This window comes from Arvicola amphibius, chromosome 2 (genome assembly GCF_903992535.2).
Source record: "Arvicola amphibius chromosome 2, mArvAmp1.2, whole genome shotgun sequence".
Lineage (NCBI taxonomy): Eukaryota > Metazoa > Chordata > Mammalia > Rodentia > Cricetidae > Arvicola > Arvicola amphibius.
Window position 1 is genome coordinate 60,033,875 of NC_052048.2, and position 21,866 is coordinate 60,055,740.

Below are 21,866 nucleotides of genomic sequence, written 5' to 3' on the forward strand. Positions count from 1 at the left end.
AGTCACCCAAGATCCTGCCACCACCTAATCCACAGTGTATCCGTGATGTATTTATTCTAGATTATTCCTTGTATTGTGGCATGAAAGAATTTTTTTTTGGGGGGGGTTATTAGAACTGCTTTGTGGTGGGGCTCACAACACATCTTTCAGGACCCTTTGAAAGGGTAAAGTAAGCATTTTGTAAATTAAGAGGCCAGCAGTTTGCTCATGAATCTGTGATATAGGCTTGGTGGAGACAATTTCCGCTCTATGTAGTGGCAGTCACTATGCTGATAGGCCTGGGGGCTGACGATGGCAGTTGGGTGGGAGCTGTCAGAGCAGCTCCATGCAATCCTTGTGTGGCCATTGTATTTGTTGATGATATGGAGGTTAGATTTGTGAATTAGGCCCCAGACAAGACAACAACAGAGTTTGCAGGAGCTGGCTTCAGAAGTCACATGGTATTGCTTCCCACGAACTTTATTGAATGAGGTGGTCTTATGTTGTTTGTCTGATCCACCAATGGGAGGAGTGTTGACCACACAAAGGAAGAAAAACACGTGAGAGGGTGTCCAAGAGGAGGCTCAGCTCAGAAAACACAGTGGCACTGGTCCCTAAGCCCGGTTCTTGGAGAATTATCCCTGAAGGCCTGGAGAGAAACCTCAGAATATCATTGGCATCTTATTCTTATTAACATGTTGCTGCTAGCATTACTGTAAGGCTGGGAATTTATCAAGGGCCTGGCAATACTGGGCAAGCTCTTCACTATTGAGCTTTATGTTCTTCTTACTTTTTATTTTGAGACAGTCTCCCTAAACTGCCCAGGCTGGTCTTGAACTTATGTTGTGGCCCAAGATAGCGATAAACTTGTGATTCTCTTGCCTCAGTCTTTTGAGTAGCTGGGATGACAGGCCTGTGCTACCCAGCCTGGCAAATCTCATTTTTGATGTATTCTGGGTAACACCGATGTGCATTTAGGGTGGGCTTTGGCTCTTTGGCCTAGAGCTACGGCCTCTCACCCTGAGCCTGTGGAATACGGCTGCTCCCCTAGGGAATGTGATCACAGGCACTTGGACTCTTTTATTTTTTAAGATTTATTTATTTATTATGTTCAGTGTTCTGTCTGCATGTATACCTGCAGGACAGAAGAGGGCACCAGATCTCATTACAGATGGTTGAGAGCCACAATGTATGTGGTTCCTGGGAATTGAACTCAGGACTTCTGGAAGAACAGCCAGTGCTCTTAACTGCTGAGCCATCTCTCCATCCCTGCACTTTGGACTCTTACCAGACCACCATGATCATGCCCCCTTTTCACATTTTCTTGCACACACACACACACACACACACACACACACACACACACACACACACACACACACACACACACTTCCTGGGAGTGACCTGCCCAGTTTGGCTGTGCCTTACTGCTGAGGTACCTCTACTTGCTAGTAGCTGATGGTATGAAGGAGTAAAGCCAGACTTCAAGTAGGTTTTAGTAACAGAGTAAAAACAAGCCATGTAAAGATGGAATATACACAGAGTGTCTGGATTATGTATATTATTGTGTTTTCTTTGAAGTTTTCAACTGTGAAGGAGCTAAGTAACCAACATCTATACTTTAAAGGTATCTTGACTTCAGAATTTGAGTCTAAGGATATATTGCTTTGGAAAATAGGTTCTTCTTTTGTTTCCACAGAGGATGAGAATTTGTGGAATCCTTCCAGACTAATATGGTTTGATGGACCAAGACCTCCTGAATGGTTGCCTTGAACACTCTCAAAAAATAAAATAAACAGCAGAAAGAAGTTTGGGCAGAACTACATTCATATTCCTAAATACTGTTTATAAATATTCTTTTACACTTAAAGGGGATATGCTATAGAGATTTCCATTGGTATGGATCTTGGTTTATTGATACAAATTTAAGGTCAATTTTGTTATACTGTGTATATGTATTTCTGCTCTTGATTAAGGTATTGTGCTTGTACAGCTCATTTAAAAATGTAATGTGATGTGTAATGTATAATTTAAAAATATAGGTATTATAGACATCTATAATAGTCAAACTTGCAGACTTGTTAGTTAGGTTTTCTAGATATATAGAGATGTATTTCAGTTAGATGGGTATTCTTCAAATCTTTCAGAGACCTTCAGAATATGGCATTTAAAATATTTTAAAAATTTAGGACTTTTCATGACAATGAGACACATCTGCTCCTTGCAGCACCAATTACTTCAAGAGGAAGATGGACATTGAAGAGGCTCCTCATGGAGTTTGCTAGTCATTTGGGCAAGGGACTGCTTGATGAACTGGACATGCAGGACCCACAGAGAAATGACTGCTGAACTTGCCTAAAGATGAGACAGTCCTTCAGGGTTCCTGCTTCATGAAAGAGTCTGCCAGACATTCTGCAGGACACAGAAGAAAGTGACTGACAAACTGCCAATATAGGTGGAACTGTTTTTGAAATTTCCTGTCTTATGGAAAAATCTGCTGGATACTATGGGCCTGTAGGCTGAAGATGGATGCCTCAGTGGTACAGAAAAACTTTGGGTGACTGTCCAGGCAGCAAGATGTCTCTGTCATTTCTAGAGTTTTGGAAGTTGCTTACAATGTACTTCCTTTTTACTTAGGTAATATTATATCCTTCTGGAGTCTTTGATGGAGTTGAAGAATTTATAGTGATAGTTATAGTTTTCATTAGTTATGATAAAAGATAAAGTAGATATAAATATTGTAACTGTAATTCTTGCTTGATACCTGTTTTGTTATATGTAGTTTTATTATGTTGAAGATGAAGCCTTCCTTTTCATTTAAACACAAAAGGGAGGTGATGTAGGATTTCCCTCTGTGTGCTGTGATTACCATTAATAAATAAAGAAACTGCTTTGGACCTATAGCAGGGCAGAACTTAGGTAGGTAGGGAAGACTAAACTGAATGCTGGGAGAAAAAAAGGAGGTGTAATTAGAGAGAAGCCATGTAGCCCCACGGGAGCCAGATGGAACTTTAGCATGTAAGCCACAGCCACATGGCGATACACAGATTAATAGAAATGGGTTAAATTAATATGTAAGAGTTAGCCAGTAAGAAGCTAGAGCTAATAGGGCCAAGCAGTGATTTAAATAATATAGTTTCTGTGTGATTATTTCGGTTTCTGGGCAGCTGGGAAACAAACAAGAGGCCTCCTTCAATAGTGGGCAATAAAATCTTGACACTCAGTAAGACTTGTTCCTGATTTTAATTAGGCTCCCTGCTATTTAATTCAGGGAGTAGATATTCAAAAGTATCCTGAGATGAAAAGAAAAGATAAAGATGCTTAATTCTGATGCAGAGCTGAATTTACCAACTGGCTCATTATTATAAGGGCATGTGGGTTGATGGAAATGTGAGTCCCCCAGGCCTCTGCACCAGTAGCATATATATTTGTGCACTGTGCTGGCTGGTTTTGTGTATCAACTTGACACAAGCTAGAGTCATCAGAGAGGACATGCCTCCATGAGATCCAGCTGTAAGGCATTTTCTCAAGTAGTGATCAATGCAGGAAGGCCCAGTTCATGGTGGTGGTGCTGTCCCTGGACTGGTGGTCCTGGTTCTATAAGAAGGTAGGCTGAGCAAGCCAGGGGAAACAAGCCAGTAAGCAGCACCCCTCCATGCCCTTCCTTCAGTGATGAACAGCAATGTTGAAGTGTAGGCCAAATAAGCCCTTTCCTGTTCAACTTGCTCTTTGGTTATGATGTTTCATTGCAGCAATAGAAACCCTAACCAGATATGCACTTAATAAAAGTAACTGCTTAAGTTAAATATCAAAGGACCCTTCGGTGGGAAATCAGAGTCGAAGTGGTTGGTGGACCCTGAGTGGGGATCCTTTGTCTGCTCCTGAGGACGGCACTGCCAGCTGCTCTCGCTGCCTGATGGCTTTAGGAGCTGCTGAATCTCAGTAGCTTTTGGTTCTTCCAGTACCGTATGTATTTCCAGCACGCCTTGGTTCACAGAGGCAAACTTCAGGATGCTGGAGCTGTGGGCCAACAAATCGACTTTCAGTGTGGACCCTTTCAGTTTTCCTCACGGTCCAGGTTTTATCTTGATTTAACCCGAGGGTTCCATTCAGTATGCAGATTCTGGAATGCACCATCTCATCTAGACAAGTGTGTTCTGGGAGACTTGGGACCTGGTTCCAGCTCCAATTCGACTGAAGTTCTGCTGCTTGACTTAAAGCAGGTCATAGTTCAACTTCAAACTCTTCTCAGCAGCCTACTGTGCATGGGTGGAGCTTTGTGTCCCATTAAAAAAAAAACTAAATTGGTTGGTGAGTAGGAACACTCCCTCACTAGAAGAACTCCCCCCCACCCCCACCCCCGCCGCTGTCCTCCCCCACCGCCCCTTTGGGGCTGTGTGCCAAGAGCCATCTCACTGCACATCGGCTTTCTCTGAACTTGTCAGGAGTCTTCACCCCTCTAGGCCCGTCTCTGTCATTTCTTCTGCATGGGTTTTCTTGCTTTCGTTACTCTGCCTGCCTGGCTTTTGTTACCTCTTGAAGTCCATCCCTGTCCTGTCTGACCAATCCACTGTGGGTTGCTCCTCTTTGGCTCAGGCCCACTTGGTGTGTTGTGGTCTTCCGGGTCAGGGGCAGCAGTTGGGGTGCTTAGCCAAGGTGCTTCAGTGTGGGTGGGATTTACAGAGGAGCGCAGGTTTTGGTGGCCAGGAGTCTAGGTTTCAGGCCATGCTGTAACGTTTTTGCGGTGGGTAGAATGCTTTACCCTTCTAACCCCGTATTCTCATTTCAGGGAAACGGATTTTTTTCACGAAATTTTCAGGACATCAGCCCCAGAAGCTGGAAGTCTAACGAGAGTTTTTTTTTTTTTGGGGGGGGGGGTCTGAGTATGTAGAGACAGGACCATCTCTTCTTTTACCTTTATTTAAGCGTGGGAGGCGAAAGTGGGTGGAGCCATCGAGAGAGAATCCAGCAGCCAGGCGCACAATAGGTATGGAGTTCAGAGTGACAGTTTGTTTGTTTTTTTTAATATTGGGTAAATGGACGAATGGGTGAAGGCAATAGCTTTCCGAATCTGCCTTTCACCTTTTTGACTGGTCTGGTGCACCAAGGCCACGCAGAAGCCACGTCGCGCCAAGCCCCTACTGGCCTGCCTGCCCTGGTAGAGAGCTTAAAGAAGGTTCCCAGAGCCTTCAGGCTGGAGCCGAACTCAGTCGGGGGAAGAAAGCCCCGCCCCCAGCCGTGGGCTGAGGTCTCCTGGCAACCGCCTAACAAAAGTCCCTTAGGGATCTGCTGCCCTTAGGCGCCTGCGCTCAGCTTCCCTGATCAGAGTGGCTGCAACTGCGCAGCAGGTGCAGGAGCCAACAGGTGTGCCTACTCGCAGGTAACCCTTGAGCTTGGGTTCAGTCTCTCTTTCACCTCAGACGCCCCAGGTCCCACAGGCACTGACTTTCTGGCAGTCAGGGTCCTGTGGCTTGAAACCTGAGTGATACCTGAGTCAGAGTTCTCTGTGTCTTGCCTCAGGGCTTCTTATTAGGGTCCTGTGTGTACCATGGTGCCGGGCTCGGTTCCCCTTTCTGCAAGTCTGTTCTGTGCTGGGGCCACATCCAGGACTCTGCCTCAGCCTCTTGAGAGGAGTCAGAGCTTCGGGTGCCTCCTGGGTCAGCGGTGACCTAGGCTCACCTGGATCTGTGTGTCCAGAGCACCCACTGACCAACTCCTCACTCCTGAGGGAGGAGTAACTGAGCTCAGCTCAGAGTGACATCACTGACTGTCACTGCCAGCTGTCACTCTCTGGTTTCGTCACCCATTTCTGCTCCCCAAATATGGAACACTCACTGTATAGCGGGCCTCTACTGAAGCCTGGGACATCGGAAATAAGACAGAGAGGGCCTGGGAGAGTGGTGCTTCCTGCGCTGTGCAGGTTTACTCCTGAGGTCTTTGCTGTCCCCCACCAGGAACTTCTAGTGCTGCACAACATGGCCCTGCAGGCCTGGGACTGGGAGGATGAGGACAGATCAAGCATGGGGCCCGCCTCCTCCATGGCTAGTGCTTACCAGTCAGCAAGCGAGTATGAGATGGAGGAATACCCGAAATCCAGAACCCCAGCCCATGAGTGGGACTCTGAGGACCAGTTCAGCAGCCTGCACTCCTCAGAGGGGCCGGCCTGCCTCTTTACCCCTGATGTCCCTCAGGTTGTCCCCTGCAGATTTGTCATCTCGCTGGCCTTCCCTGCACAAACAGGTAGGTGCTGAAGGGGAGCTTTTCTTGTGCACAAGGCAGCAGGACGCTGCTGGCTGCCTCTGGGGCTGAGGGCGCATAGCCCTCCTCCTTTCTCTCCACCCAGTCCCCTTTCACGGAATGTGGCTGGCACCAATGGAGGCAGAGGTCAGAAAAAGAACAGAAGATTCAGGGGGGCAGCTGTTGGCTAGGCATGAAAGCAATTGTCTGACTCACCAAGTACACCAAGAAGCAGGTCATATTCATATTCTCTCTCTCTCTCTCTCTCTCTCTCTCTCTCTCTCTCTCTCTCTCTCTCTCTCTCTCTCTCTCCTCCCTACCTCCTCTTCTTCCCAGCTGAACAACTTTGCAAAGATAAGACTTGATTCCCATAAACAGCTTGTTCATTACCCAATGCCTTTCTTAAGATACGTCCCAGATTCACTGACCAAAGTCTCTTGAGTCAAGAAGTGTATCAATTTAGTAGGGCAGCAGACACAACCACACTTGCTCATTGCAAATGGGAGCCATTGTTTTCCTCATCCTGGTGCCAGTCTAGGTTGGGCTTGGACAGGTCACCTTCCTTCCTCTGTTCCATATGTCTTTAGTTGTACTTCTTGTAGATGGGCTAGCCCCTCCACTTGCTTACTATGGACAGGCCTGTGTACACAGAGGGCTAACCTACTCTGTGATGGTTTATCTTGATCGCCAACTTGATGGCAATTTCACCATGGAAGCAGACAGCTGGCTGTGTCTGTGAGGGGTTATCTGGGCTAGGTTAACTGAGGTGGAAGGCCAGCTCTAAATGTGGGCCACACTGTTCTATGAGCCGTAGTCCAGAAGTAAGAAGGAGAAAGGGAGCCAAGTACCAGTGTTCCTCCCTCTCTGCTTTCTGACTGTGGATACACTGTGGCCAACTACCATCTGCTCCCGTGGTCATAACTCCCACTGTCATGGTGGATTGTATCCTCTGGAACTGTGACCCAAAAGGACCTACTTCCCTTAGCTGCTTTGCTGGCATCTCACGCCAATGAGCTGGGTAACCAACACACAGACATGAGCTCAGTAACCAACACATGGACAGCAGTTCTTCAAGTCTCTGGCTGCCTCCTGCTATTTTCGTTCCTGCTGGAGCAATTCACACAGTTCATCAGGGGGCAGAAAACAGTGCTTTAGCTTGTGATTCTCCATCCCTTCCTCCTCTAAGTACCCCCATTTGATTGACTCTTCTCTTTGCAATTCTGTCTTGTTATAATTGCGCTATCTGCTTGGGGATTCAAACTTTTGTCATTGCGTGGGGACCTCCTCTTTCCATAGGTGTTTTTTTCTTCTTCTAAATCTTGGGCCTGTTGACATCAAGCAAAACAAACTGGAAAAATCGTCTGAAACCAGCCAAATGAAAACCAGTGCTCAGCCGAGCAACCTTTGGCCTGCGTGTCCTTGCAGCTCTTCGCGGACATGCTGTTCTTATTTTTATCATTTTCACCCAAGGGGATTTGCAGAACACATCTTCAGAACTTCACAAGACCCTTGACACAACTCTAGCTTGGAAACATGTCTAGATCCATTACTTCCTCCTTGTCTTAGTTTCTTTTTCTGTTGCTGTGATAACAATACCCTGACAAATGCAACTTTTTTCTGACTCAGTTCTATAGCCCATCAAGGCTGCAAGTCCCAGTGTCTCGAGCCTGAGGGGCATTCACAGACAAGAGGCAGGGAGAGATGAAAAGGGCCCTGGCTCAGTCCTCTTTTCCATATCTATAGCCCAGCATTCCAGCCAGGGAATGGTGCCACCCACAGTGGGTGTGTCTTTCCATTTCAATCACCTGTGTCCAGAGGCTCACCTGCCAGGAGTAGATGGAACTGCGGAGGGCCCCTTCCCACCACCCGGCTAGCATTATCCAAAATAATTACATGGAAACTGTATTCTTTTAAACACTGCTTGGCCCATTAGTTTTAGCCTCTTATTGGCTAATTCTCACATCTTGCTTTAGCCCATATTTAGTAATCTGTGTAGCACCACGAGGGGTGTCTTACCAGGAGAGATCTTTGCCTGCGTCCATCTTGGAGAGAAGAGCTACGGCATCTGCCTGAAGCGTCTGCCTGACTCTGCTTTCTTTTTCCCACAATTTTGTTCGGTTTACTCCGTCTACCTAATTTTCTGTCCTATTAAAGGGCCAAGGCAGTTTCTTTATTAACCAGTGAAAGTAACACATAGACACTCCTCCATCACCCAGGTGATTTCATATAAATGTTAAAGGGATTTATTAGACTGAGCTACAGAATGTAGTCTGAGTAGCCCGACGATGGCTGTTTCATACTAGAGAGCCGAGAATCTGGTAGTTGTTCAGTTCCTAGGGCTGGGTGTCTGCACAGTCCTGATCTGATGCTGAAGGCCTGGGGACTCCTGAAGAGCTGCTGGGCATCAGTTTACCTTGGAAATCTGACAGTGTTGGTTCTAATATTGGAGAAGGAACATCACAGCAGCAGAACAGATGGACTTGGGGGGGGGAGTGAGAGCAACGTAGCAAGAAGCAAAGTCTTCTTCTCTATCCTTTTATCTGGGCTGCCACCAGAAAGTGTTGCCCAGATTTGGGATGCCTTTTCCTGTTTCAAATAATCCGATCAAGAAAACGCTTTGAAGGGGTGGACAGCAGCTTGGGTTTTAGTTAATTCTAGAGGCAGTCAAGTTGATGATCAAGATTAGACATCACAACACCCTCAATATCTAAGCATTTATGCACACATTATCTATCTATCTATCTATCTATCTATCTATCTATCTATCTATCTATCTATCTTCTATATATCTAGTTTAGGAGAAGTGAGATCCTGTAATCCTGGCTTACCACTTACATTTAAAAATGGACACTTTAGACACCATGGCTGAACAAGCACTCCATCCCTGAGCTACACTCTAGTCCTCTCCTACCCCTCACTGGCGGATACTTGACTTGCTTCCAGAGTTTTTCAGTTACTATTCTTCAAAAGACAGCCTCTCTCTCTGTCTCTTTCTTTCTGTGTACATGCTTGTATGCATGTGTGTCCATGTATATGTGGAAGCCAAAGGCCAGCCTTGCATGTTGATCCTCAGGATGTTTGCCTTATATTTTGAAATATATATATTTCACTTGGCCTGAAACCTCATGATTGGGATAGGCTGGCTGGACTCCTGGGAAGCCCAGCTCTTATCTTCTACTACTTCCCAATAACAGCACTGACCAAGAACAGTTGGAGTCATTTTCAAAGTATAGCCATGTTTCTTGCCTTTGGGGAGCTGTGGGCTTAGATCTTCTTTCCTAAAGGTTAGAACAAGGCTCCTGAAACTTGTGTCTTCTAGATCAAAAGGGAAAAGCTGAAAGTTTTGCTGAGAAAAAGAAAGCCTCTAAACTAGACAGCCGGGCTGCCAAGGCTCGTCGATTCTACCACATTGAGTATTTTTTCCTGCCCGATGATATAGAACCCAAAAAAGTTGATGTTGTGGTGTTTCCTAGCGTGGCCAAAGTGTTTCTGGAGTCAGGAATAAAGGTGGGTGGTGTTCATGTGTGTGTGTGTGTGTGTGTGTGTGTGTGTATGTGTGTGTGTGTATGTGTGGTGTGTGTGTGTGGTGTGTGTGTATGCGTGTGTGTGTGGTGTGTGTGTATGTGTGTGGTGTGTGTATGTATGTGTGTGGTGCGTGTATGTGTGTGTTTGTGGTGTGTACGTGTGTGTATATTTTCATGGAGTGTCACACTGAGGATGCAGAGGATGCCCCACTGACATACAGCAGACCCAATATTGGAGCTTTCTAGATATGTGGGATTATTGGTAATCTCATGAGTGAGATGCAGAATGGACGGCTTCTTCTTTAGATGGCTTTACCCTGTACTTTCTTGAATGTTTCATTAAACAAAGTTTTTGTTTTATTTTATTGTTTAAGTACTGAGCATTCTTAGTATGTGTATTTATACACATGTGTGAGAATGTTCATGTGCAAGGACTATTCCAACATGCATGCACACATGGAAACTCCTGCAGTGGTTTGAGAGTCATTGCTGGGAAGTAACCACCAGGGACACTATGCATGCATTTGCTTAGATTTTAATTTTCAAGGAACTGGTGACCCTGACAGGGTCCAGTACACAGAAACCTACTTCCCTGGGATTTGGAGCTAGGAGAGAAGGTGTCATATCTGCTGTGCTGTTGCTGGCAGTAGGCTGTGGGAAGTGCCTAGTCTGTAGGTTGGTCCTTCATCTCCCAGTCTCTGAATGGTGTTTACACAGACTGTGAAGCCATGGCGAGAAGATGACAAAATTTGGGTGTCTTGGAGCCAGACTTTCAATGTCAACATGACGAAGGAATTACTAAAGAAAATAAACTTCCACAAAATCACCTTGAAGCTCTGGGATACCAGGGACAAAGTCTCTAAGAAGGTCAGATACCACCGACTGAAGACAGCTGCTTACACGGAAGACTTAGAATCTTTCGGTAAGTCAGGTGCTTCGCTTGTATCTTAAGCGTTTCTGGCAACTTGTGTTTTCTCACTACAGGTTGGATATATCTAGCCCAGAAATCGAAAGTCTGAAGTGATGTCAGGTTTGGTACTTTTTGAGCATTACCACAGTAGCTTAAGTGGGAAATTCCACAGCTGAAGTCATGTGACAGATCGTGGTCAAAACAAAGGCTCATCAAAGTACCTTGTAATGTCCCCTCCAGACAACGAATGGAGTGTTCACACAGTATGGAGGAATCTCCTGTTTAGAGCTGGGTGGCTTCCCCTAAGGCACTTCATTTATATATGAGAATATTCCAGAATCAGAAAAGAGTTCTAAATCCCAATCATTTAAGATAGGGGATTTTGAATCTGTAATATCAGAGTAAAAGCCAATGCTCTTTGTGGCCTCATCATTAACCTGGTGCATACAGTGCTCTCTGTCTTGGAGTGTGTCACACCTGGGAAGCCGTGGCGTGTCTGTGCACTTGGGCAGTGTCTATGTGCCTCCCTTACCTTTGGTTCTACAGCATCTCTGAGGTGAGTTACAATCACTAGCCTGTCTCCCCAAACTGATATTGTATGTTTACTCAAAATTAAACAGGGTACCAAGAAACAAATGAAGGGTTTCTTTTGTGTGTACAGTTTAGTGGGAACGGGAACGTGTTGCATGTATGAGTTTCCGGGTTCTGTCTCTAGTTCCAGGAAAAGAAAGAGACTTAAGAATTTTACTTCTTCCAGCTGGGGTGGTGGCTCAGTTGGTAAGTCTCTGCTATACAAATATGAGAACCCACATCTGACCATCTGAGTCTCACGGGAAGGAGAAGGATGTGGTGATGTGCACCTGTAACTGTAGTTTTGGGGAGGTAGAGATAAGGGACCCTGGAACTGGTGACCACCAGCCTGGCCAAATTGGTGAGTTTCAGGTTTAGTGAGAAACTGTCTCAAAAACTAAGGTAGAGTGTGACTGAGGGAGACACTCAACTCCAACTTCTGCCCTCCACACGGACTCTCACCCCTTCAAACACAAATCCGTATACTCAACCCCTCCAGGACAACACGCTGATGTCTCTATGTAGCCTGTTCCAGAGAGCTCTCGGGGAAGAGCTGGGAGTGGATTCCAGGGTCTCGTATGTGCTAGGCAAATGCTCTACTTCTGAGCTACCACTCCAACCTTTTTTCATGGCCCTCTCCCACGTTTACCTTGAGATAGGATATTACTAACCTGCCCAGGTGACCTGGAACTGTCATTGCCTTGGTCGCAGCCTCACCAGTGCCGGGCCCTGTAGGGAGGGCCATGGCCTCTGCCTAGGGTGCTTGGAACCACGGCAAGATCTTTTCCCTGTGCTCTGTCCCAATCCTGGTGTCCTTGCACCTTATTTTAAATACATTTTTTCCCAGTAAAGGAACAGTATATATTCACTAGGTTAAAAAGAAAAGTTAGAAATGTCTACAAAAAGGAGGAAAAAGTAAAATCATACAGTGTCTGTCCAGAGATGGTCATTATTCATAGCCTCCCTGTGGATCTGTCTTTAAAGATACCCAGTGGACACTTTACTTCTTGTGAGGATAGAAACACCCTGAGAGGAGAGACAGACGCTGGAACTTTAGCCGGCAGAAAATTTCAATCCTTAACCTTTATGCTAAATAACTCTATGCTTGAGAATACATCTCACTCACTTTTCTCCAGCATGGCTGCCAGATTGTCACACTACCGAGGGTGCAGTGGGAGCAAACCCCACAGCCCTGGTTCACTCCAGCAATCACACTGGAAGTTGTGGGGTCCCTGACTGTGGAAGCCTGAGGTGCCAAGCTAGCAGGAAAGCAGGCAATATTGTGGTAACATTGGGAGCTGGTAAATCCCAGCTCCTAGCCCATGTGAACATGAATGTGAGTGGCTGCAAAGATGACCTCAGGTACATCTCAAGAGATATACTTCATTGAATCCAAGAACACATTAGAAAAATCATCTGCCACAATCAAGTCGGCTTCATCTCAGAGATGCAGGGATGGTTCAACATATGAAAACGTGTCAATGTAATCCACCATATAAATAAACTGAAAAATAAAACCACATGATCATCTCATTAGATGCTGAAAAAGTCTTTGACAAAATACAATATTCCTTCATGATAAAGGTCTTGGAGAGAAGGAATAAAAGGAACATACCTAAACATAATAAAGGCAGTCTACAGCAAGCCAACAGTCAACATCAAACTAAATGGAGAGAAACTCACAGCGATCCCACTGAAATCAGGAATAAGACAAGGTTGTCCACTTTCTCCATATGTATTCAATATAGTTCTTGAGGTCCTATCTAGAGCAATAAGACACCAAAAGGAGATCAAGGGGATACAAATCAGATAAGAAGTCAAACTCTCACTATTTGCTGATGATGTGAGAGTTTACATAAGCAACCCCAAAAATTCTACCAAGGAATTTCTACAACTCATAAACACTTTTAGTAATGTAACAGAATACAAGATTAACTAAAAAAAATCAGTAGCCCTCCTGTACACAGATGATAAATGGGCTGAGAAAGAAATCAGAGAAATATCACCTTTCACAAATAAATAAATAAAATATTTTGGGAATAACTCTAACAAAACAAGTGGAAGGCCTGTATGGCAAAAACTTTAAATCTTTGAAGAAAGAAATTGAAGAAAACACCAGAAAATGGAAAGATCTCCCATGCTCTTGGGTAGGTAGAATTAACATAGTAAAAATGGCAATCTTAACAAAAGCAATCTGCAGATTCAATGCAATGCCCATCAAAATCCCAGCAAAATTATTCACAGACCTCTAAAGAACAATATTCAACTTCATATAGAAAAGCAAAAAACTCAGGGTAACCAAAATAATACTGTACAATAAAGGAACTTCTGGAGGCATCACAATCCCTGACTTCAAACTCTACTACAGAGCTACAGTACTGAAAACAGCCTGGTATTGGCATAAGAACAGACAGGAGGACCAATGGAACCAAATTGAAGACCCAGATATTAATCCACACATCACGAACACCTGATTTTTGACAAAGAATCAAAAAATATAAAATGGAAAAAAATAAAGCATATTTAACAAATGATGCTGGCATAACTGTACATCAACATGTAGATAAGTGAAAATAGACCCATATCTATCACCATGCACGAAACTCAAGTCCAGATGGATCAAAGACCTCAATGTAAAGCCAGCCACACTGAACCTCATAGAAGAGAAAGTGAGAAGTACACTTGAATGCATTGGCACAGGAGACCATTTCCTAAATATAACCCCAGTAGCACAGATTCTGAGAGAAACAAATAATAAATGGGACCTCCTAAAACTGAGAAGCTTCTGTAAAGCAAAGGATACAGTCAACAAGACAAAACAGCAGCCTCCCAAATGGGAAAAGATCTTCACCAACCCCACATCAGACAGAGGGCTGATCTCTAAAATATACAAAGAACTCAAGAAATTGGTTATCAAAAGAACAAATAATCCAATAAAAAACTGGAGTACAGACCTAAACAGAGAAGTCTCAACAGAGGAATCTAAAATGGCTGAAAGACACTTAAGGAAATGCTCAGTATCCTTAGCCATCAGAGAAATACAAATCAAAACAACTCTGAGATTCCATCTTACAACTGTGAGAATGGCCAAGATCAAAAACACTGATGACAACTTATGCTGGAGAGGTTGTTGGGTAAAGGGAACACTTCTGCATTGCTGGTGGGAGTGCAAGCTGGTACAGCCCCTTTGGAAGTCAGTGTGGCAATTTCTCAGAAAATTAGGGAACAACCTTCCTCAAGACCCAGCAATACCACTTTTGGCTATATATCCAAAGGATGCTCAATAGTACCACAAGGACATGTGCTCAACTATGTTCATAGCAGCATTGTTTGTCATAGCCAGAACCTGGAAACAACCTAAATGCCCCTCAACAGAAGAATGGATAAGGAAAATGTGGTACATTTACACAATGGAGTACTACACAGCAGAAAAAGATAACGACATCTTGAATTTTGCAGGAAAATGGATGGAGCTAGAAAACATCATATTGAGTGTGATAACTCAGACCCAGAAAGACAAATATCACATGTATGCACTCATAAGTGGCTTTTAGACATAAAACAAAGAAAGCCAGCCTACAATTCATAATCTCAGAGAACCTAGACAACAATGAGGATCCTAAGAGAGACATACATACCCTAAGAGGATCTAATCTACACGAGAAGTAGAAAAAGACAAGATCTCCTGAGTAAATTGGGAGCATGGGGACCATGGGAGAGGGTTGAAGGGGAGGGGAGAGGCAGGGAGGGGAGCAGAGAAAAATGCATAGCTCAATAAAATCAATAACAAAAAGAAAGGAAAATTAAAAAAAGAAACAGCCTAAGAGTTCTGTTCTGTATTGCAGAAGGACATTTGTTTGGCAGATCACGTGCTGGAGGTCAGTGGTCTTAATGGGATGTCTGTGGTCGAGCTTCCTTTGTGTTTCCTCCTTGGATGTTTGGTGCTTGCTGCAAATGGCACGATTCTTGAAATCCAGAGATGCTGTGGTGTCCTCTTCTATGCCCTGTTCTTGACCCTCCTCTCCCAGCACCTGCTTCCTCCTTGACTAAGGCTTTCTGGCGCTCTGTCCTGTGTCTGTCTGCCTCAATCCCCACTATTTTAGCGTCTTTCTTCCCACCCCAGTCTCCTCCCTCCTGCCACAGGGCCAGTGTCTCTCAGTGGACCCCTGTGTTTCATTGAAGGCCTTTTAAGACTTGCTCCCTCAGGTTCCATTTTTTTTTGTGGGAGTGCCCCCCCCCCCCTTTACTCAGTACACCGGCTCTTCACAGGGCTCCCTTCTGGCCGCTAGCTACATCTCAGGGGCCTCTCTGTCCCATTGCTTTCTCCAAAACTTTTATTTGCCTTCTATCAGTGAGTCAAATTTAACTTCCTTTTCACTTCTTTCTGGAAGTTCCCATTATCATCTTCACTTTATCCCCTCATACAGTCACAGCGTGTTCATGGAGTGCTTGACACTCTCATGAGTGGGAGCCTCCACGCTGACAGAAGGACTGGCCTGGGGGTGTGGCTCCCTGGCTTGGAGCAACGAGTGCTTGCAGGCCTGGTTCTTCTAGTGTGGTAGTTCTCAACCTTCCTAATGCGTCAATGCTTTAAGACAGTTCCTCATGTTTTGTGGTGACTCCCAACCATAAAATTATCTTGTTGCTACTTCTTAACTCTAATTTTGCTGCTGTTATGAATCATAATGCAAACATCTGAGATGCAGAGTATCTGATATGGTGGAGACCACAGGTTGAGAACCTCTGTTCTCAAGACTCTGGTGTGGAAAGGTTACCTAAGAATTAGCTTTCTCACACATAGATGAGGAACATGGCAGCTCCTTCCTTGCAGTGAAATGAGGAGATCCACTGGCATGGCACGCACAGGTGCGTAGGGGAATCTGAGGTACAAACACTTGGCCCTAACAGGTGTGTGACTGTGCCTCCTCCTATCTGGTGGCAGTGCAGATAGGACATAGCTTATCCTCTGTCCTCTGCAAATGGCCACCGGAGGTGCCAGAGGACTGGGTGTCCAGTAGACATTTTTGACGTATCCATTTTCTCATTCCAGAGGAAGTGAAACTTTTGGTTTTAAGTCAGAAAAGGTTGTCTACAGTTACCAGGGATAAACCCGAGGAGTTGAAAGAGGTGAATTCACCAAGTGACCAGGAAAAGGCAGAAAAACACTTGAAGTCTCTACAAGGTGAGGAGTGATGGCCGTGGACCCCTGAGCTCAGCACTGTGCCAGGAGACAGGCCAGTATGCACATGGCCCATCCAGTCATTGTTCCCGTGCCCCTGGGCGGCTTGATTTTGATGGTTGATTCTTCTACCTTGCCCTGCCCTGCCTTCTCTCCCCCTCCTCTTTCCCTCTTTTATTTTTTTTTTTTTGAGCCAGGGTCTTACAAACCTGACTTAGAACTTGCTATGCAGGCTGTAGGCCAGGCTGTCCTCGAAGGTGAAGTCTCAGCCTCCTAAATGTTGGAATTGCAACCATGAGCCAGCATGCAGCTGATTTAGTGGATATTTGTTTCACAACTTCAAAACCAAACCGAAAAAAAAAACACAATAAGACATTTTTGGGCTCTGGAAGTTAATTTTAAGAGAAAAATCCAGTCACTATAGAAAAGTATAAAAAAAGTGAGAAAATAATCTACAATCCCATCACCAGTTGCAGCTGATGAGGTGTTCTGGTTGTTGTGTTCCGCTACATTTCTCTGCTTTTGTCCTAGGACTCATTTTGTTTTTGTTTTTAGCGTATGGGTTTACCCAAGATACACATAGCACTTCTGTCTTCGGAGGGTTTGTATATTATCACAAGCAGCCCCTATGTCCTTAAAGACTGTCTGTAAACTTCGTTTGTGGTGGCTGTGTCATATTATATTATATTATATTATATTATATTATATTATATTATATTATATTATATTATATAGTATTTTATCTGCAAGGACAGTAGTTTAGCTGACCCTTCCCTAGAGCTGGGAACTTGCGACTATTCCAGTGTACTGCTGAGCAGCTGAAGCGGACACTTCCACCTAGAGGAGGCCTTGCTTCTTCTCGGCGGGTCGGGCTCCACGCACCTTCCTTTGCCCAATAATGGGAATTCATCTGGTGTGTATCCTTCATTCATGAAGACACCCTGCTTTCTGAGGGCTGCTGTGTTAGGCCTCCACCAGCAGATGTGTCACTGAAATGAGCAGGGACATCATTTGCTGGGACCATGGAGTGAAGCTTGGAGCCTCTTGGTAATGTTTGATTCTCACCAAGCAGAGCCTGAAACCCCTGCTAAGAATGGTGACGAATATGAAAAATTACTCAAGATGGAGGACCCTTCTGCATTTCGGTAAGGAGAGTTGCTTACTTGGTGTCAGAGTAAGGCCCCTCCTCACTGGCCCTGCTCTGGGTCAGTAGACACTTTTTCTTTTGCTAGTTTTGGTTAAGGTGGAGGTGAAGCAACCAAGGGAAAGAGAGAGACCAGAGAAGGAAAGGAAGTTGGTGCTGCCAGGTGCCCTAGATCGACACTCACTGCCTCTCGGCAGGGGTGTTTTTCAGAGACGGACCCTCCATGTTAGCTGGTCTGATTGGACTGTCAGTCCCCACTCTCAGCACAAGGCAACGAGAGCCTCCAGTGAGTTTAGTCAGGAAGCTAGAGTTTGGGGTCAGGATTTCAGCCTGCAGTCTCAGTCTGTGGAGTTTCGGCTAGGGCTTCCAGAAAGTCGCCGTCCTGGGTCCTCAGATAGTCAAGCTGGTTCTGGAGAAACCGGAATGGAGAATGGAAACCCAGCTGTGGGTCTGTGGTGCTATGAGTAGATCCCAGACTACACGCAGTAGGCAGCGTTGGCTTCCTCTGCTCCATCTTCTTTGGCAACAGTCTCTTTTGCTCAGGCTAGGCTTACACTCTCAAGATCAAGCCATTCTCCTGCCTAAACCTCTTGAGTGTGGGTCTGAAGGTGCATGCAGTCATGTCTTGCTAACACTTTTGGCTTTTAAATATTGTTTTTCATTGAATTTTCATATTAATTTGAGAAAATTGATGTTTATTTGATGTTGCCCCACCCATGATCATAGCATATCCTTTTACTTAAACGTGTACCCTCTTTATAGATTTTAGTGGAGTTAATATCTACTTCCCATAGATGCTGTGGATAATTCTTGAGAGTTCTTAGATGTTTCATGGTTTTAGATACTTTGAGAATATATTATTTTTCTTTACATTTTATAGTTGGTTTGAGCTCTGGTCATACAAGTGTGGCCCATTGATCACTATTACTAGAGAGATTGGTGGACTTAATGAGTCCCAGGCTGCCCCAGGCTCCTGAGACATCATCCACATTTGACAAAATCCCTAGGCCATTCACGAGCATATACTTTTAAGAAGTATGGAAGGCCCAGTGATCAGATTCTCGAGACATAGTGCCTGTATGCTTCTCTTCACTGTCCTGTCTCTGTGAGCATTTTCTAGACGGGGCACTGTGAAAACAGCTGTTTCTATGGCTGGAACAACCATGATGGACATCGGTGAAATCATTGAGAGAGGATCATTGGGCAGCTTAACAAACATGATAGAAAAGCAAAAGTCTCAAAGTAAGTTGCGATGGGATTTTGACATTTTATAACATTAGACTTGAAAAGTTATGAAATATTTAAATTTAAGGTATTTGAATAAGATTGTTTGGCATCTGACTATACTATACTATACTATACTATACTATACTATACTATACTGTACTGTAGTATACTATACTATACTAATACTATACTGTACTATACTGTATTATACTATACTATACTGTATTATATACACTTTCACTTGCCCTTCTACCCACCAATCCATCCACCCACCCATCCATCCATCCATTCATTTATCCATCCACCCGCACCCATCCATCCATCCATCCATCCACCCATCCATCCACTTGCCTGTCCATCCATCCATCCATCCATCCATCTATCTGTCTGTCCATTCACTCATCCACAGAATTTTCTTCCTTTCCACTCCACCAGGAGTTTTAGATTCCTGGTCTATGAGCTGAGGGAATGTAGACATGAAAATGTCTACTTTCTTAAGCAAACTTCCTAATGAACAGTTGGAACATGGCATGGTAGTACCATGTTTGTGGGTAGACTCCAGGTTGTCGGGGTTATAGATAAACTCTCCGTGAAAGACAAGGGGTAGTTTGCTCCTTGGGGAGATGAAAGGCACAGTGTCTTATGTCATAGTCTGTCTCATACAAAGTATGAAATCTTCGCCTGCACAGCAACAAGAATCCCCAGAAGCCATTTGTCCTGGTTGAGATTTTCTTTTTTCCATCTTGACACAAGCTAGAGTCATATGGGAAGAGGAATCTCACTGAGAACACACGTTCATCAGCTTGCCTGGAGGCAAGCCTATGTGGCATTTTCTTGATTAATAATTGATGTGGGATGGCTCAGCCCACTGGGGGCAGTGCCACACCTGGGCTGGTGGTCCTGTGTTGTTTAAGAAAGCAGGCTGAGCTAGCCAGGAGAGCAAGCCAGGAAGCAGCACTCCTTCATGGCCTCCACTTCAGCTCCTGCCTCCAGGTTCCTACCAGCTTGAGTTCCTGATGGTTTCCCTGATGATGGCCTATGGCCTGTAAGCCAAAAAAACCCTTTCCTTCCCAAGTTGCTTTTGGGGGTGTTTTATTGCAACAATAGAAACCTAAGACACCACCCAATCTATCTGCTCATTCTTAGCCTGAACTTTCTCACCATGGTCTTGGTAATCAGGCAGGTGTCCAGTGAAGTTGAGTCTTCCCTGGATGGATTGCTTCACCTTAGTCCAGGGCAGCTGCTGCAGCTGCTTCCTCTCCTGCCAGTCATCCGCTGGTTCCTGGGGCAACAGAGACTGACTCCTGCTCTTGTCTGGGTGCTGGAGGCACAGACAGCAGCATAAGGCTCTCTTCTACTTTGGAGGCCCTGAGGTGTGGTCCCCACACTCACATTCAAATATCTTTCAAGTCCTCCAGAGAGTTCTCTTTTCTAGAAAATGTTTCTTAAGCATTTTAGTGAGAGTTTCCCAACCATTCCTTTTTGAATGAAGACAGAAAAAAATTCTCAGAAAATGTAAGTTATGCCGGGCGGCAGTGGCGCACGCCTTTAATCCCAGCACTCGGGAGGCAGAGGCAGGCGGATCTCTGTGAGTTCGAGGCCAGCCTGGTCTACAAGAGCTAGTTCCAGGACAGGCTCCAAAGCTACAGAGAAACCCTGTCTCTAAAAACCAAAAAAAAAAAAAAAAGAAAAAAAAAAGAAAATGTAAGTTATGTGCCACAATTTAAGATTCAATATTTTGCGATATTTTACCAGTTCTTGTTTTTTTCTACCTGTATATACTTATGTGTGTGGTATGTGTGTGTGCACACATGTGCACGTGTGCACACATGTGCACGTGTGCACATAGGGTTCCATGAATGCCACAATATACGTTTCGAGGTCAGAAGTTTAACCCTGAAAGTCTGCCCTTGCCTTCTACTTTGTTTGAGGCAGGGTCTCTTACTTTCTTTGTGTCTGCGTACACCAAGAAATTATGGCTGGCTTCTGGGGCTTCTCCTGTCTCTCCCATCTCACTCTGGAGCACTGGAACTACAGCTACTGTGTCCGGCTTTGTGTGAGTTCTGTAGATTTGAACTCAGGGACCCTTGTGTGTGGGACAAGTCCTTCACCTATGGAGCCATCTCTCTAGCTCCTCTTTTTCCTTTTTTAAAGGAACAAAAGATAACAGATAGAGTATACATGCTCATGACATCCTGCTTTTTGAGGGACCTTTCTTGTTTCCTTCCTCCAACCCATCTACTCTCACGCATTCAGATAATACAGTGTTCTTATTTCTGTGGGATGTGGAAATTGCTCAGTGCTCTTTGTGCTCAGCTTCATTTCTGAGGTTTACTCATGTACACATATGTAAGGACACTACCTTCATTCTTACGTTTGCAGAACACCCTGTCAGATAGATAGACCACTGTCCATCACCCGAGTCTATCAAGGAACACGGCTTGCCATCCCTGACACCATTGCAGTGACCACTGTGTTCTCATTGCTTGGAAGACAGCTGTCTGTGCCTGGTTTTGGTTGTTTTAGTCTGGGTTGGGCTTCACTGTCCCCAGCGATCTGTGCTGAAGGTCTTCCCTTCTTCCACTTCCAGTGTCCAGCCACATTGACTCTACACCTTTGGCTTCCCATGTGGCTGTCCAGCATTTCAGAGGCTTGTGCAGTTGCTACTTTACATGATCTGCCTCATACCATCTGCTAATTATGGATGTCAGTGGCAGGTGACCTTCCCGGACATGGTTTATGACACTCTTTGGCTCCACTTGTGTCTTGCTTTGTGTAGAAGTTATTTCATTGCCTCTTTTTAGTTTATACTGTGGTTAACACCTGGGAAATCTTCCTTGTATGATGCCAGTGCAGGCAGGCTCAAGAGTCCTGCCTGATGATTCTGAAGTTTGTTCTGGAGTTTGTTTCAGAGATGGGATGGGATGGCCTGCAGTTTCACCTGCTTAAAATGACCAGTTGCTGACAGTTGCCAAAAGTTCCTGCTTTCCTGCTGTTCTGAGACGTCCCCTCTGACTCCAATCAACAGTCCCATGTGTGTACCCGAGCCTGGGCTCTCTAGACTTTTCCAATGGCTGCCATGCTCCCCAACTAACA

General features: G+C 44.9%; 1 protein-coding gene across 1 annotated transcript in view; it reads left to right on the plus strand.

The window, feature by feature from the left end:
- The first annotated feature begins 5,954 nt into the window (after nt 1-5,954).
- The window catches only part of Cfap92 (cilia and flagella associated protein 92 (putative)), a 49,173-nt gene continuing 33,261 nt past the window's right edge, over nt 5,955-21,866 (plus strand). Inside the window, exons 1-6 of the mRNA XM_038320210.1 lie at nt 5,955-6,219; nt 9,536-9,723; nt 10,458-10,662; nt 16,271-16,402; nt 17,472-17,544; nt 18,664-18,785. Coding sequence (XP_038176138.1) covers nt 5,955-6,219; nt 9,536-9,723; nt 10,458-10,662; nt 16,271-16,402; nt 17,472-17,544; nt 18,664-18,785 — 985 coding nt within the window. The remainder of the gene's footprint in view (nt 6,220-9,535; nt 9,724-10,457; nt 10,663-16,270; nt 16,403-17,471; nt 17,545-18,663; nt 18,786-21,866) is intronic.